We start from the raw sequence: 17,332 nt of genomic DNA on the forward strand, positions 1-17,332 counted from the left end.
TATAGTTTACATTGGTTGTCACTTAATATCTGTTCACCATTTGACAAAACTTTCTAAAAAAGAAGAAAAATTGCAGTTCCTCCAGCAGCTGCAAGGCAGTTAGACATTATTTTGATTATATTATTTATATAGTATTTATTTTATTATATATTACATATTATTACATAAAATACCTACATTTTGGTTTATTACGACTCAACCTCTGTTGTGTTTTTTTTCTCATAAGCTTTATTTGACTTCAGAATGGCTCAGGTTCTTACACAATGGTATTAGATGAGCATTATTTTTCTTTCCTATATAAACCAAATTCCAGCTCCCTCACCTGATCGTGTCAGCATCTGAAAGAAAATCATTAAGCTAATTGTCATTATAGATGTCTGGGAGGAAGATGCTGTACTGAAAAATCACACTTCCTTATGAATAAATTGTTCCTAGGCAATTTGCTAGGAACATCTATTTTATCTCAGCAGTAGAATAGGAAAGCAGGAGTTTATATAGGGATAGATAAATTGTTCTTCAAAAAATATGGCACTAATTTTTCCTGAAAACTTTCTTAAAAACTGTCTGGCCAGATTCTAACATCATTATCCTTGTATCATTAAATAAAATTTGTTAAAACAGTCAGATAAATGAAAGAGTCTGAACTCTGGGGAAAGTATTACTAGCTAAAGACAACCAGTGTAAAATCATATAAAGGAAAGTGAAAAAAATAAAAGACATTAGAGAAGAGTCAGTCATACCATCTAGAAGAGGGAGATAATGTAGAAAACTGTCTGCTCTGAAAATCAATGGGGTTAATATACCAAAATCATCTAGTTCTCAAGCACAGGTTTGAGTGACTGCAGTCTAAAAAACATCACTGCTTGTATGTATGCTACTTGCCCTTAAGGCACAGGATTTTTCAATTTCATTTAGCTCCCAGTGAAAGACAGTTAAACTGAGGTATATTAAATTGCATTTTCTGCAATTTAAAAGTATCTCATGGGCAGTTATTCAATCACCTGACTAATCCTGAACTGTTATTCTGCTATGACTTGATCATATGTTTATTCCCAGCAGAATTTATTTTTTAATCAAGCCTAAAGAGAGGAAAAAAAAAATATTGTCACAGGAAAATCAGCTGCTTCAGGTAAAAAAATCCTGTTTATGGGTAAAGTGGCTGGCCTCCAGATATCTATTTTTTTTTAACAGGGATTAGAAATTGAGATTATACAAAACAAATATTGTGCTTTTAAGATTGTACAAGGGTTATTATATTGGGAACCATCTTCAGGATTGTTAGGTTAGCTTGATGACTATCAGTTTATGGCTTTTTTTCCTTTTATATCATTTAGGAGACCAATCTGCATTGTGTGCTCAGCAGAACCTCCATTTTTTCAATGTAATTTTTTCCCCTTTGTTGAACACTGGTTTGAATTGGTGTTTGTATCCCATTCACCGCGTGAATGTGTCTGTGTATGAATGTGTTGCATAACAGAAATCTAGAAAGGGACAGCTTGGTGAAGGATGTAGCATGTCATACAGAGCTTTAATCCAAGAGAAGTCACCAGACATTTTCAAAACCTTATGGACTTGGAGATTTCCCAGCTCTTTTATGCCCAACTATGAAATAAGTTGCCTTTTCTTAGGAGTCGGGCATTACTAGGGCGTGGATTTTGCTCTGGAAGCTTGTGAAAAAGAAAATAGTCCCCAATAGGTGAGTAAAAGCCATTAGAAAACTCAAATAAGGAAAGTGACTGTTTAAAGTTTTTCAGTTAGATCATGTTATTTGCTACACTTATTTGGAAGGAAAATATCACAGATCCATGTAGCCATGATAATGACAAACTTGGAAGACATTAGGGTAATAATGGTCCCAGTGTTCTGGTGTTTACTGCTGTGAATACTGTTTAAGAGCTTAATTGGAGCAAAATATATAAATAAATAAGGAACTGTAACTCTATCTAGATAACAATTTTAAATTCATTTCATGGCTGAAAAAAAAAAAGGGTGGCTTTTTCTAAATAAAAAATGCATTTTCCTTAATCTTTCAGTGTATCTTTGCATGAGTTTTAGAGATACATTCCTTACAAGATTTTTTTTAAGGGATACCTTAACAGTAGTGGAAATAACAGACTGAGAGAATCCACACAGATTGAGCTAGTTAGCCATGGGATCCAACCAGGAGAAAAATCACAGTTGTGGTTTCACAAAGTCACTGTTTATTATCTCTGCATGCATCTTAAGGATTTATTGCCTAAGAGGGCTCCTGGTCTGTGTTGTGGGGGGTTTGTAGGGAAATGTGATCAGTCTGCAGGATAGAAAGAAGGGGGACTCAGAGGAACAGGACTCAGAAAGCAGAAAGTAATTGCATCAGCAGGGAACTCTGATCAGAGGGTGTGTGGAGCAGAAGCCCATCTTCCTACACAGTGTGCACGGGTGACGTGATTCCTTGTTCCAAGCCTCTTGAAACTGGAGATCTTGGGTTCTCCCTGTTGAGTGCTTTCAGGTCATGTTCACCTGTGTGTTCAATGGAAGAAAAATAACTCACTGCTTGAAGACTGACACTGCTCAAGGTTCACACATGGCAATATGCCCAGAAAAGATTGGGGAAGGAGGAAATCGTGACTGGCTTAAGACACATTGGTGTTTGTTAACACAACATGCATCTGTGCTAAACATAGTAAAAATCTTGTGGAAAAAGGCCTTGTAGTTAAACATTATTTAAGGATCTTTCTTAAAGTCAATAGGATAGTCTAGACTTTATATTGAGCTTTAATTTGCTTGGGTCCTGGCTTTTTTTCTGTCTAATTTGAACTGAAATTTAATTATGTAACAAAATAAGAAACCAATGAAGACAAGAATAAAGAGGTTTCATTCTTTTCTCTCTCTCTACATCAAGAAAAATATGGTGGTTTGTATGGTGTGTGCTCTGCTTCAAAACAGGTGTAATGAGTTAATCAGTTTGATGTTTTCTGCTATTACTGCTGCTTTAGTTTTAGATAATTTTGTAATGACATTTCTCATGTCAGAGATATTATTTAAATGCCCTATTCTGCCTTCCTGAGCACATAACACCAGCTGTGTAGCTCACAAGATCATTTAAAGTGATGCTTTCCCATCTTGCATTGAAAAAACATCCAATAAAGTAAATTCAGATTCTTTTTCTTTAATAATAATCTTTATTATTAATGTTTGGTTTTTGTGTTATGAGAGGTGCTAAAGATGAAGAGACATTGCAGTTCTTGTCCCAGCCTGAATCAAACATGTCAAACATAGCTTAAATATGAAGTTTGCACAGGATGAAATTTGTTGTTAGGGAATACTTAAAGATAGTATATTCAAATGTATCTCTTGTAGAAAAATGTTGACCCACTAATTATCCAAATATATTGAAATCACTTCATATATGCTTTAAAAATCACCTCAGAGATTAAACATCCCTCTTGCCTGGTTTACAGGTGTAAACTTGAAATTGTTGCCCTTCATGTTGTAGGAAAGGATTAAAGCTCACCTCATCTCAGAGTATTTGGAACAAACTCATTACTAGAGAAAACCATTGGTTTTGATGCTCTTGAGTTATCTGGAATCTCCAAAGCTTTACATTACTGATTCGTGTGTTGAATTTCAGATTGTTATTTCAATTGTCATCAGTTCGTAGAAGCTACTGCACAATATGATTAACAAACAATTTCTAAAATATTAAATAATGCATTAGTACTTTCAGAAGATATTATTAGTAATAAGAAAACTTTTTTAAAAAAAAGAAGAAGTAAATCTTCCACTATTTAAACAGAAATCCCAAAAAAGTGTGGAATATATAATTCCTAGAAATGACACAATACCTCAGAAAAATGGTCATTTCTAAACTTGTGTTAAAGATTTTGTTGTGCTGTTAGATGGTTTTTGCCTCAGCAGTTGTGTTTTTTGGTTTTTTCTTTACAAATTTCTCAGCAAGTACTTTAGCACAGCAGTTAAGTTGTAAATAAGATTGCCCAGATGAAGAAACTGTTTACACCCAACTATAGCTCAGAAAGTTGTCAAGAAATACAAGATGGATCACACTTACTTCCTGCCCTCTGGACTTTTATCTAATAAGCTGGATGCAGAAAGAAGCACTTACCATTTCCTATTCACTTTTTTTTTGTATATAGCTATTATCTGGGGCTGTTGTCCTAAATTGCTTTGATAGGAAGGTAGAAAAGGGTGCAGTGCAGAAAACCCCTAATCTCTTCAAACTTGAACAGTGAATTGCATATGCACATTGATAAGCCTTTGCTGTACTGGATGTCTTAAATTTAAAGCAAGACTTTATCTCCTTTTCTGTTAAAGCTTTAGTTGTTTCACAAATGCTAATGTGCAATAAATAAGTAAATAGTTTTTCCTGACTTTGATAACTGCACTTTGGAGTTTCTGAGACATATGAGAATGAGAAGTACCAAAATATTAGTGACGTAAATATCTTTATCTTTCTTTCTTACCTCTATCAAACAAATCTGCATGAAGGTGTTCTTTATGTGACTGGTGCTGCCATACTGATCTGGAAATGTGGCTAATAACCAACAGTCTCTACAAAGTACCTGTGGAGTCGAACTGACCCCGTTGCTTATTATGGACCATATAAAATTATGCTCTTTTCCCATCTTAATTGTATTATTGGAAATTTCATAACATTTTTGTAGCTTTAGGAAGGCAGGGCTAGCTGAGACTACTACATGAAGTAATCTAAAATTATTATGTCTCTGACTTTACTTATATATTCTGTTCAGCCTGAGTACTTCGTTGAATGAAAACAGTAGTTCTTAAACCATAAACCTGCAAAACCTCAGTCAGTGGAACCAGATAGCCTCTGATATGTGTCTAGGTCACTTTGTGTTAAGGTTTTGCACCAAATACTAAAAAAAAAGTACATGATCAACACTGTGCCAAAACAATGAGAAATTCCTCAAAGATTTCATTTATTTAGGAGACTTGACTGTACTGGGTCAAAGGGAGGGAGTGGCCGAAGTCGAACTGTTAGAAATACCCTAGGCTTACTCCTAGCAATATACAGGTTAACCAGTTTGACAAATGATCATAGCAGACTGTCTAGCTGCAAACTGCAGAAGACAGCATAAAAATTTTCTTCTAGTAAAACCTGGCAAATAATTATTTTCCAGACCCGCAACATTAGAACTTGGGATTTGATCAAAATTTATCGTAAAGGAGTATTTTCTGATACCCCAAAGGAATGGTCCAACACGATTTTCTCTGTGGGCCGAATCTCTCTTCTTCTTCTCTTTGCCCTCAGTGGCGGGTGGGGGGAAATTGTTTCCTGTCTTCTTGTATAGTATGGTTAGCAAGCTTGAAGGAAAGGTCTTAGTGTAGCCTACCTAAAGAACTACCAGACAGAAATGCAAATTAATCTTTTTTTCCCCCTAAAGCTATTTCACTATAAAACACCAGCCTTAATGGTTGGCTGCACTCTCTTCTGACACTGTAGAAGTTACACAAGTAGTTCTCACTAATGTTAGTAGAAACAGAGTGCATCGCTTGGGGACAGATTACAGTCTTCGTCTTGTAGGACATGAAAATAATTGAGACTCTGTTGTCAAGATCTGAGCTTTTCTTCGAGTGCTGATGTGTTTTGGCAAGACATGTCAAAACTATATCTCATATTGAAAGACACGCATCCTGGAATGTTAGATGGGAACATACAAAATGCACAAGTCACCAAGCAATTCATACCACTTTTGCAATCTCCACCATAGCACAAAAAGCCTTTTGTTCAAGTGTGTTCAGCACTTTTCAGTTGATAAACAAGTGGTTATCCTTCAGGATGACATTTGTCATCTGTGCTGAGCTGTTATCACTAAAATAGCTTAAATTACACCTTTTAAATAAAAGAATTAATAATTTTTTTATTTGAAAATTAATGTAAAAATGTTTATAAACAAAAATAATACCCTTACTTTTTCGTTTAGAAAAATACCAATATTTGGTACACTTTAAAATCTGCGTGTGTGGACTTTTTTTTAATTCAAGCTCCCTTGTGAATCAGTGAGTTATAAATGTTTTAGACATTCTGTTTACTCCTTGAAAAGAATAATGCATTAACTGGTTTAACTCCATGTATGTGCATGTCTTACCACTATGGTTTTTTGTGTTTCTGTATTAGATTATTCACCTGGTATTTATGATGCAGGAGAAGACCAATCAGTATTATGCTGAATTCCTGGTGTTATGCCCAGGAATCAGGAAATCACTGTCTCTGATTCTGTTCATTCTTTGTCAAGCAGATATTATTTTAAATTTCCGAACAACATATGTCAGCAAGTCTGGCCAAGTGATATTTGAAGCAAGATCTATTTGCATCCACTATGTGACTACATGGTTCATCATTGATTTAATTGCTGCACTTCCTTTTGATCTTCTTTATGCTTTCAACGTCACTGTGGTAAGTACTAACCTGTCTTCTTAATCTTTTTTCAAGAAGAGCTTGTTGATGTGGGGTTTTTTTTCCCAGACCTGGAGACTAAAACTGAACTAACTAAAATACCTTGGTGTCTTTTACAGTTTTGTGGTGTATTTTCACACTGGATGCACCAATTCTTAAATTCTATTATCTTTGCTTTGTTAACAGTTGCATCTATGTTAACTTCATGTCTAATTATTGTACTCAAATACAGTTTGCTATGGCTTTTCTCTCTTATGATGCATAAATTCAGTCCTTCATTTTTCAAGACTCATAAATTTTTACTGTGGTAAAGTAAATCATTGTTACAGTCAGCATGTTTATTTAGCCAGGAATCGTCTTTCTCTTTACTTCTGGGAATTTTAGTGAAAAAATGACTGCTAATTTTTTGTGTGTTCTAACTTGTATTGCTTAAAATTGTCGTTGACTTTGGTTTTAACTCATCTTTTTTAGGAATGTAATGACAAAAGGCTTAATCTGCTTTGAAAAATGTTTGTTCTAATGTCAGGTGATGTCACAATTATGATGGGTTACATTTGTGTTGGCTTACTTATGCTAAGACAAAGGTTTTTATTCTGCTAGCCCTATTAGATTTTGTAGAGTAAGGATCAATTAAGCAAAATTGCAACAAACAAACAAGCAAACAATCCCCCCCCCCCCCCCCCCAAAAAAAAAATATAAACACCTCCTGCCCTTCTGAATCAGAAAGTTCAGTTTTTGAAAAAAATGTCGGCAGAGGTTTCTTAATTTTGTGGACTTTTGCCATATGAGACTAAGGTTTTTAGCTGTCCACTTTCTAATTCCCAGAATTCTGATCTTTCGTAAACAGATGCACTCAATCTCTATTTCATTAAAAGTGAGTTACAGACAAGTACAGAGATTATAGGATAGACACATACCAGAAAAAAAGCCAGCATAGAATAACACTAGTCAGGAAGGATCCCATGTAAGATATGATGTTTGATCTTATCATTTAGTTCCATTTCCTTCAATGAACTCCCTTTTCATGCCATTTATTACATAAAGAACCATCAATGTAATGCTGCTAGTGCAGTAACTTTTGAAACCTGGTAGTTAATAGTTTCACATTGTTCACTGGTTTTTTATAAAAGGTGGGTAATCTATTTAAATACATTACTATCTCAGTTTATCCTTTACATTCAAACCAAACAGCCAGCATAATGGTGTTGGTTTAATTTCCATTAATATTTTTTCATTAAAAGCACCAGGTTTATCTTCTCTTTCAAAAAGAAAATTTAAAAAAACCTGAAAACAATAACATTTTCTTCCACCCCACTGGAAGGACTGATATGCTTTCCATACTTTATTCTGGAAAAGAAAGTACTATCTAACGATTATTTTTACAGTTAAAATATCACAATATGCAAAATGCTACTATAATATGATTAATGCACATCTCCTGTCCTACTTTTGAAACTTTTCCCTTAATAAGACCTCTGTATGATTCCTTAATGGGAACACAGTGCCTTACTATATCATATCTCCTATCATGACAAGACTTGGCACCTCTTAATATAATCCTCAAGATAACAATGATTTATCAACTGCTTCAAGAACGGGGGGAGGTGCTAATCACATTATACTGTTTTCAGACTTCACGATTTAATAAGCCATTTCCTCATATCTGTTCTCAGATTTTCACTTCATCGACTTTCAGATGTTGCCTCAACAGAACGGTGAGAAGGGGCATCAGGGAGCATCTCACTCCTTTGCTGTTCAGGCCCTGGCACAAAGGCCAAACCTTTAGGGACGCTCTAAATTCTGCAAGTTATAGGTATAGTGCCATACATACCTGTGTATGTATGGCACATATATGTCATACCCCAGTTGGAGACTGATGGAGCCAGAGTGCATGTAACTGCTGTGGAGTCTTTTGCTATCTTTGTATGTATTTCAAAAGAAACAAAAGTGAAACTGTATGAGTGGGCTCTACTGCCTTTACACCTTACCTGGATTCTGCCCTCCCATTAAAATCAGGGACTCTTTGGAGATCTGAGACCACAGGCACATTCCTGCCTATCCTCAGTTCATGCCCTTCTCCTTCGATCCTTGTGTTCATCTGACAAAAAGGATCCCTTAATTTGGGGAAATTTGGTTTCAAATGTTGCCTTAAAAACCAGACCATTAAGCACTAGTTATAATGATTGAATTGTTCCTTTCTGAGCAGCTATCCATGGTTATAAAACAAGAGTATCATTTTTTGAGGAAAATCGACTAACCAGGTGGACAAAAAATTATTAAAAATCTCTCACACTAGTAATTTCTTAAAATGTATCCTGTTTCTTCATTAATTTATTTTTTATGTAGGAGATGATTCTTCCAAGCAGAGAATTCCATCACTGGTTTGTAGCAACTTTATTTTTTGTCAGTACTTCTCAGGACTATGCTGATTGTGTTAGATAAAACTTTGTCCATGTCCTTTTGACAGAAAAAGGTTAACACAGCTAGTCTAAAACGATTAACAAAATGGAAAATTTTGATGATTTTATATCTGTGGGCAAACAAAAATCTGTGCAGGCACAAGTATGAGTGCTGACTCCTTATTTTGTCTTCCTAAATTTGTGACATAGAAAAAGAAGCTGCCTGATGGCATTTTAGATCTTCCAATGACATATTGGGCACAATACCAGAAGAGCGTTTGGCATGACTAATGAGAAAATTCAGTGCAATAATACATGATTAATTACATCTGTGTCCAAATTTATGCAGAAATCATTTTGAAATGGGGCAGTCCTTAGGCCTTAAAATGAAACACACCTCCACATTAAAAAGAGTATTATGATATATGATTCACTGTCTTTATATCTGTAGCTTAAAAAAAATGGTCAGAATTTAGGCCAGACTGATAACTGGCAGAGCACACGTACAATTTTAACAGTCCTTTTGAAATTTCTTTTTTTCAGGAATCGAAAACAAAGAAAAAATAATTTCACCAAGGTTATCATTATTTAACTGTGATGTTTTAGAACACAGGCTCCCATAGGAAGATGAAGGCTCCAATGTGTAGGCCACAGCACATATACAATCATTATATACAAAATCATTATACAAATGTTTATATGTTACTACAACACCTTGAAGAGTCAGTCGTGAATAGGGACCCATTTATGTTATAAGTGCAACAGAACTGTGCTTGGTTCAAACAAGCTGATGAGAGAGAAGGAAAAGAGACTTTGGGAAATGAACTACCACTGAAACAGAGGCAGGTGGTATAGTTTCATGGCAGTTGTAGAATAATTATAAATTAAAGTTATATGATTGTAGTAATATAAACATGGCAATTGCTCCAAATATTTTGCAGCCTTCTGCCCTAGACTTGCAGATATTCTTGGGCTTAAGGTCACAGACATAACTAATTCCCTGACACTGTAGATGGAGAATGACATAAGATGAGGAAAAAAAATGCAAGAAATGACTTTGTAAATGTTTGTGTGCTCAAATGTCAGATCTTATTTTAACAACATATATTGAAAAAATATCATATTTTTGTTGATTTTCTTTTTTTCCTTACTATGTACATGACAAATAATTTAAAGGTTCGTGAGAAAAAAAACCACATTAAATAATGGGCTGCAAATATTCCTGTTTGAAGGGGTTCATGGGAGACTTACTTATGCAGTACCAAAACTGTACTGACAAAAAAAATATGATGCTTGTAGATTTCTTATTGTCTTCTTTACAGGTTTCCCACCTACTTAATTCCTGAGACTGGAATAAAATCACCGAGATGTTAAGTCTTTGAACAAATCAAAAACACTTGATGTTGCAGAATTTATCAGTCACCTCAGATCTGGCTGTTAGTAAAGGCACACCTATAAATTTTAGAGTTCAAATTATTAGCTTTGGTAAAAGAAACAGAAAGGCTGAACTTCAGGATATTCTGGATTAGCAAAAGCAAAAGGATATTGATTGGGCTGTGTTTTTAGACTTGCTTTTGAGAGAGCTCATTACTGTGCTCTGGGAGTGCTGTGGCAAGACACGTCAAGCCTGATGTTTCTTTTCCAGCTGATGTGGGTATCCTGTATCAACCAGGCATTAATCCTACTGTCTCATTAATGAGGGAAGAAAAGAAAAGCTTACTGTTAATGAAAATTATGTCTATTTAATCTTAGACAAACACATTAAAAGTATTTGGATCCTAATCTGTATATTGTTGGCTAACTCTGCCCAACAGCTGAAACATGAGCCAAGTACATCCCAGCAAAACTGTGGGCTGCTCACACTATGGTATGGATGTAGGCTGCAGGCTGCTCTCGAGGGTATGGGGTCATCCAGAGACTGCTCCCTTTATGCTGGGACTCCTCTAAGGCCAGAGCCATATAGTTCATAAACCGAAGTATACTTAGGGTGTTGAACAGATTAGGTGCTGCTTTTGCCACACAAACTTGAAAGGCAATAATATTTTAGTTAAGGAATTTAAGAAGCAGTATTAGAAGTTTTAATGAAAGCTTTTTGGGACTACTACTTAGTACAGAGCAGTAAAATTTGCCCATGTCCCTGAACACAGGTTTAAATCTCAAGAACAAATCTGAGCCTTCTCTGACTTCTCTGCTTTATTGTTCTGCAAAATATCTGCCATCGTTATTGCCTCTTCCATGCTAAATTATAAACTGGTTTCATCTCCTAGACAGTTAAATTAGGTGTACTGTTAGCTGAAGCTGAAAATCACTGTGTGCTTGGAGATACATATTTTGTGGTTTCATATTGTGGTCAGATGAACATTGGTCAGTTTGACAATTGTATTTCTCTTCTAGAGCTGGGAAGAACCCATTTTTCCCAAACACAAATTTTTAAGCTGAATCTGAAAGGAGACTGCATGAAAAAAAAACAACATGAAAGGCGTAGTATTTCAAGTTTGTTTGATTTAAATCAGAAATAATAATTATGTATTTACACATCAAAATATAACACTTTTTTTTAAAGCATCTTCTTTTCTATTCTCTGCTGTCTAAAGATTCAGTCTAGTCAGCTATGCAGCTGAATGAAGACTGCACAAAATTTCACCGAGATTTAGAATATCCTTTCATTGAAACAAGAGAACTGTGTGATAGAAGAAAGCTGCTGGCAAGTTGTTTAGCTTCTGACAATTGGTTTTCTCTCCCTGTTTTCCCAGGTTTCCCTTGTCCACCTTCTAAAAACAGTGCGGCTGCTGCGCCTCTTGCGTCTCCTTCAGAAGCTGGATCGTTACTCCCAGCACAGCACAATCGTTCTCACACTTCTCATGTCCATGTTTGCCTTGCTTGCTCACTGGATGGCCTGCATCTGGTATGTCATAGGGAAAAGGGAGATGGAACAGAATAACCCACTTACTTGGGACATAGGTAAGTTCTTCCTTCCTGTGTATACATACACGTGTATATATTCATAAATGTATGTAAATATATAAAAGTACGTGTAGAAGTCACTCAATATTTCAGGTTTTGTTCAATCTTATGCCATTGTTTAGTGCTGTTTGTAGAGAAAAGGAAGAGTTTGGCACTCTGAATTTCAGGTCAATCTGAAAAAGGTTAAAATAAAAATCAATTGGAAAAAAATAGAAAAGAATTTCAGATTTTTAAGAGTGATTCAAAGTTTGGAAAATTCAGGATCTGTATAGGAAATGGCTAGACAGACCGTGTAAAAGCATAAATGAGAAAACTCATCCTGGTTTTGCAAATTAGGAAAATTCATCAACAAAAGCATTCCCTCAAATGTGCTGATTTTTTCCTATACATTGAAACAGATAGGCCCTGAAATGTCTTCAGGTTAAAAACTCCCTTTGGAATTATTGTTTAGGGGATTTGCAGGCTTTGATTTTTGCAGAGCAGATGACCTGTTTATCAATGGAATGTTCAGTTTTGGTCCAATGTTTAGTTTCTACTCCAGCATTCATTCTGATTTAATTGAGTGTTCCAGATTAGCTCTAGATTTTAAGCATTTCATTTTTTGTAGTGAAACATCTTCCATAAATGAAGTTTATCTAAAGGTGAGGCAGTTTCCCAAGAGAAAAAATATTTGGGGTGGGGGAAATAATGCAAACACCTGTGACCAAAGGCTCAGTGATATGCATTCAGACTGCAGACTGCCTGATTCTTATCTCCTTTATTTCTTTTCTCTTAACCCTGTTATCATCTCTCTAAATATCATCTAATAATGATAAATCTGAGGGAAAAATTATAGTCATACTAAAGGTGCTTGACCTCAGAGAAGGGAGGATACTGGGTCAGGAAGAGAAAAAGAAGAAAGTCCAAGAAATATGTGTTTCTAGTTTTTCAATAGGTTACTTAAAGATTTGCGGAGTCTTCTTCTTCTTCTAAGATGGTTGTTTATTTATCTTTTCATTTGTAAACCAGGTCTGTGACCTGCTGCTGAACTCCTTATAGAGAGCAAATGTCTGAAAGAAAAGTCTGCAGCTCTAGAGGAGAATATACAAAGAAAGCCCACTGTGCAAAAATTGGTCAAATACCACTAACAGAGAAACAAATCCAGATAATAATAATAATAATAGTAATAATAATAATGTCTCTCTGGTGGGAAGTAGCTCTTAAGGCACTTTGTCAGCTTATGTAGGCTGCAAACAATAGCTGCTTTCAAAGCATTCATTGCAGTCCAAACGATGATGATGGGCTGCATCCTTGCTCCCCGGGTAGGGCTGTTGGCTGTGCTCCCTTTTCCCCCAGGCAAGGCCACATTCAGAAAACTCTCCTCATATACCCTGGTGCTCTTGGCATTTACTACTATGAAAATATTAACCTTCACCATTTTGTCCAATCTTGGGCAATGGCAGTAATAACCAAATGTCCCAACAACCTCATTAGAACCAGTCCCAGTTTAACTGGAACATAGACATTTCCCAGGAGTCCCATTTGTGTCTCTGTGAAGAGTGCTGTTTCTGGGTTACCACACACTGATGGTCTTCCAGTGAGCTTCCTAGGCAGGAAGCACTCCTTAACAGCTCCTCACCACTAACTTACCTTGACCTGTGACAATCAGGGGCCTTCCCTCGACACCTCTAGGCAGTGCACTTCTACACTGGATGGGTCAAGGCACTTCTTAGCAGTGCGTGCTCTCACACTTTCACCTTTTATACGGAAAAAGGGCTTTTCTATTGGGCTTACAGACAGGGATTTTTTTAGTTGTTTTTTTTTTCTAAATGTGTGAGTTTGCATTTTTGCCTGGAAGGCTGTTCCACCACCTTCATGGATGGTCTCTAAAATATTTAGATGTTATAAATTTATAATAAAAATTATACTGCAATGACTCCTGTAATGCTCCTACAGATATTAGTTCTAGAGATAAGTTAAATAATTTATAGCTTTGGGGATTTGTTTGGATTATTTTGTTTGTTTGGGGTATTTTAAGTGCAATGGTTTTAAAATGTTAAAGTATTAGATACTGGTTTAAAGAAAAGAGCTCAGAAAACTCCAGATATCTATGCTCTTGTTTTGCACAGACCACTCCAGCACTGACAAAATTTCTGGTTAAGCTTATGTGTTGCATATGTGAGCACAAAAAGTTATTATGTAATTTCATCTCTGAAACATCTACCAAGAATTCGTCCATATATATTTCTTTTCCACGGGACTCCTGGCTTGATATATGCGTGTTACAGTAATCTGCACTGTAAAAATGTAATTTTTTCAATCAGTATAAATTCTGTTGCTCTCCACATGCAAACTGCTTGCTGATGAAACCCAATGAAATTAAGTCTTGGTCCTCTGTGTATCTTTTGCTATTCTGGTGATTATATGCAGGTAGCCTTTCTTTTCGCCTTAAGGAAACTTCAAATGACAAGTTCACTACACCTCATAGCAACCACGCTGGGGATATTTTGAGGGGAGAATGGTAGGTGTAATTTAGAGTATGAGTGATTAAGCAAAGTAAAATGAGATCTGGAAATCATAATAAATCATAAGCAAATAATGCACACAGGAGAAATCTTGCTTGGAGTACAATTAAGGTAGTATTACTGCAAGACACTGAGGATATTTTGTTCTCCTAAAGGAAGACCTCAGCTGAAAAATTTGTGCTGTTTTGGAGAGCATGTAAAAGAGGTATCTTGCTGCAGGCAAAGCAGTAGGATATGTTCCTTACTTTTATACTTACAGGTTTTAATTTTTTAACTTTTAATTTCAATACATTAATACCAGAACTGGAGACTCAAGTTTCCATCAATGCATCGTACACAAAGTTTATTCCAGCCATGAAGAGGCTTTCTAATGGACAACATTAAAAAATACCATACAAAAATTATAATTCCTATACTTTTTGTAATGAAAAAAATGTGTCGCTTCCTTGGAAATCCTACTTTTTATTCTTCACTGGAATGTCTCAAGCAATGTCCACCTGAAAAACTGAGTATGGCACCATGAGTATGGACGCTGAAATGTATGTAAGAGCTGAAATATAGGAATGGGTTTGTTCTAAGAAAGGAAAATTTTGTCTGGAATGAAAAGAAGATTAATTTGCTTTTCATGTTTGCTGCTATTTTTGGGGAGAGAGTCAGAGGAAGCAAAAAGCTTTTAGCTTTTATTTACTCCATTTAGTGCTTCCTCAGAAAGCCTGTAGCACAGATTTCAGGACCAAGGTTTGATAACACTTAAAGCAAACAATTTAAAGCTGCAGTACTGTTAACATAATACTTTGAACCTTGCTGTGCCATCAGATATGCACCATAGCCCAGATCTAGCAGCATTTGCTTCTGTGTATCTATTTCTCCAGCTAATTTAAACAAATGTGGTGCTTAATTTGCATTTGGATTGGGGCAATGGGAGTGATAAAATCGTTGCTATGAAAATACCCAGAACTGAAAATGGCATTTGCTTTGTTCTTACTGGACCTAATTGTAAGCCTTTATTTCACTTTTTGTCCTCATTCGGGCAACAGTCCCATTGCAAATAATTTAAAAACATGGTTACATTCACAAATTTAGCCACGTAGTTGCACGGTGAGAGAGGTGTAGTGTCTGGGTCTATTATTGATGAGCTGTCAGGATGTGGTGGCACTCAGACAAATATCAGTGTAGCATAATGTTAAAAACTGGATCTCTTGCTTAGCTCCAGTATTGCTAGATTTAACTGATTACATTATTTGGAAGATACACAGTATGGCCACTGCTTTTAGATGCTGGAAACCTTTACCTCAGCAAGTTCTCCCGTCTTGGGAAAGAGTTGTTCCATGTGCAGCATCTTGACTCTAATGTCTGATAAAACCATGACTCCTGGACACGTCATTCCCACCCACAGGAGACAGTGGTACAGTTCTTGTCCTGCTTTTCCCTTCTGGCATTTTCAGGTCCCTCTCTGTTACATTTCACCTTGTTCCCCTCATTTGCTCTCACTGGTGAAACAGATGTCTCCCTGAGATATGGAATGGTCTTCACCAACCTGTAAAAATAAGATTAATTTTCTGTTAGCTGACACAGAGTAGAGGCTAGACTGTGTTTAGGTTCCCGGCTGATCCTAACACTCCAATGCCATTGGTTCCCATTTCTATAGTTTAGCTGGCATCAGATTTAGGCATGGGCTCTTTATTTGCTGACTGCTATTTTGTGTTAATATATACTGAGATATTCAAGTTCTTATTATATATGAGAAAGTTATTTTTCTATCTGTCTCTATGAGAAACAGATAATATTGAAAATATTTCCTGTTGATGAAGGCATTCATTCTGTGAGAACCATGTGAGTTGTTGAAACCCAACTGTCTTGAGTGTAGTGAGGAGATTAGGAGAGGGCCAAGAGTCAGGATGCTGGCTCCTTTAGATAGTCAAAACTGTCAGGTATAATTTGTGCCACTGTCTCAAAAAAAATTCCTTCCTGTCCACCAGAATATTAGCTGTAACTTTTTGTTAGTCGTACAGTAACACAACATTTTGACTATGGAGGGGTTGTTATCAATGCAAAATACAGTACAAAAATAGCTGTGTTTTTATACATAATAAATAAACTTTGGAATAAGCTTTAAAATCAGGCCTGTAAAGAGTATTGTTCTTCAGCTATTTAAATCTTTATTTCAATTGAATACCTCAAGTTTCATCTCAGGTTTTTAATCATTTTCTATTAGCTTTTTAATTTACAGCACTTTCAAAAACAAGAACACAGTTGTGGCTGAACCACTGTAGTTTCACATCCTCTGCAGTATAAAACCTCCCACACATCTTTTGTTTATCACACTCTTGCAGTCAGAGCTTTTAAAAGGACTCGGATCCTGACTCCCAGTGAATACCCGCAATTAGCTCTCAGTGGCAGAGTTAGGTACAGAAAAAGGTGCACAGGACCTGAGTGGTGCCAGCTGGAAATGCTGAAAACAAGGCTGTGCCTTCAGGGTCTTTCACTCAGGTATTAAAAGTCTCATGTTGGGCTGAAGTTAACAGCCTGAATTCAAAAACTACCCTTCCAACTGAGTCCTTCAGGAAATTTAGATGCAGGGACAAGGTGATTGAAAGATCCCCACCAAGTGCAGACAGGAGAGAATCTCCAAGTGTCTTAATCATGTAAAGATTGTGGCACCTCTGGCCTGATGCAGAAGTTGGCTGAAATGGGTTTTCCAAAATGTAGGTGTCCTATGTCTTAGATGCAAACTTTAGGTCAAAATCTTGATCTCAGATTCCAAAATTCTGCCCAAGTCCTTCGTGGTCCCCAGGTTGCTTCACTCTTTTCAGAATTTTGTAAGTCAGCGTCAAGCTGGAATATCTATTAAGAGAGACATTTACCTGTGATTCTCTTGAGTTTCAATAGTCTGGGAAGTTTTAGTGCCAGGAAGCTTTTTCCTAGTTTATGCTAAGAAACCAGAGGCAGAAGGTTTTAGTTTTCACAAGGTCCTGAGCAATTTTGCCAGGAATTCTGAAGGTACAGATTTAAGTATATCCTTGACAATAGATACTTGTGGCATTGTTATA

The 17,332-nt window shown here is 36.2% G+C and overlaps 1 protein-coding gene across 1 annotated transcript in view; it reads left to right on the forward strand.

Annotated features, from left to right (window-relative positions):
• The window catches only part of KCNH8 (potassium voltage-gated channel subfamily H member 8), a gene marked incomplete at both ends in the record, with an annotated part of 172,677 nt that overhangs the window by 95,625 nt on the left and 59,720 nt on the right, over positions 1–17,332 (forward strand). The window contains 2 exons of the mRNA XM_082290170.1: positions 6,258–6,415; positions 11,568–11,775. Of these exons, the coding sequence (XP_082146296.1) occupies positions 6,258–6,415; positions 11,568–11,775 (366 nt within the window). The remainder of the gene's footprint in view (positions 1–6,257; positions 6,416–11,567; positions 11,776–17,332) is intronic.

This window comes from Coloeus monedula (genome assembly GCF_965178545.1).
Source record: "Coloeus monedula genome assembly, chromosome: 1".
In the NCBI taxonomy this organism is placed as follows: domain Eukaryota; kingdom Metazoa; phylum Chordata; class Aves; order Passeriformes; family Corvidae; genus Coloeus; species Coloeus monedula.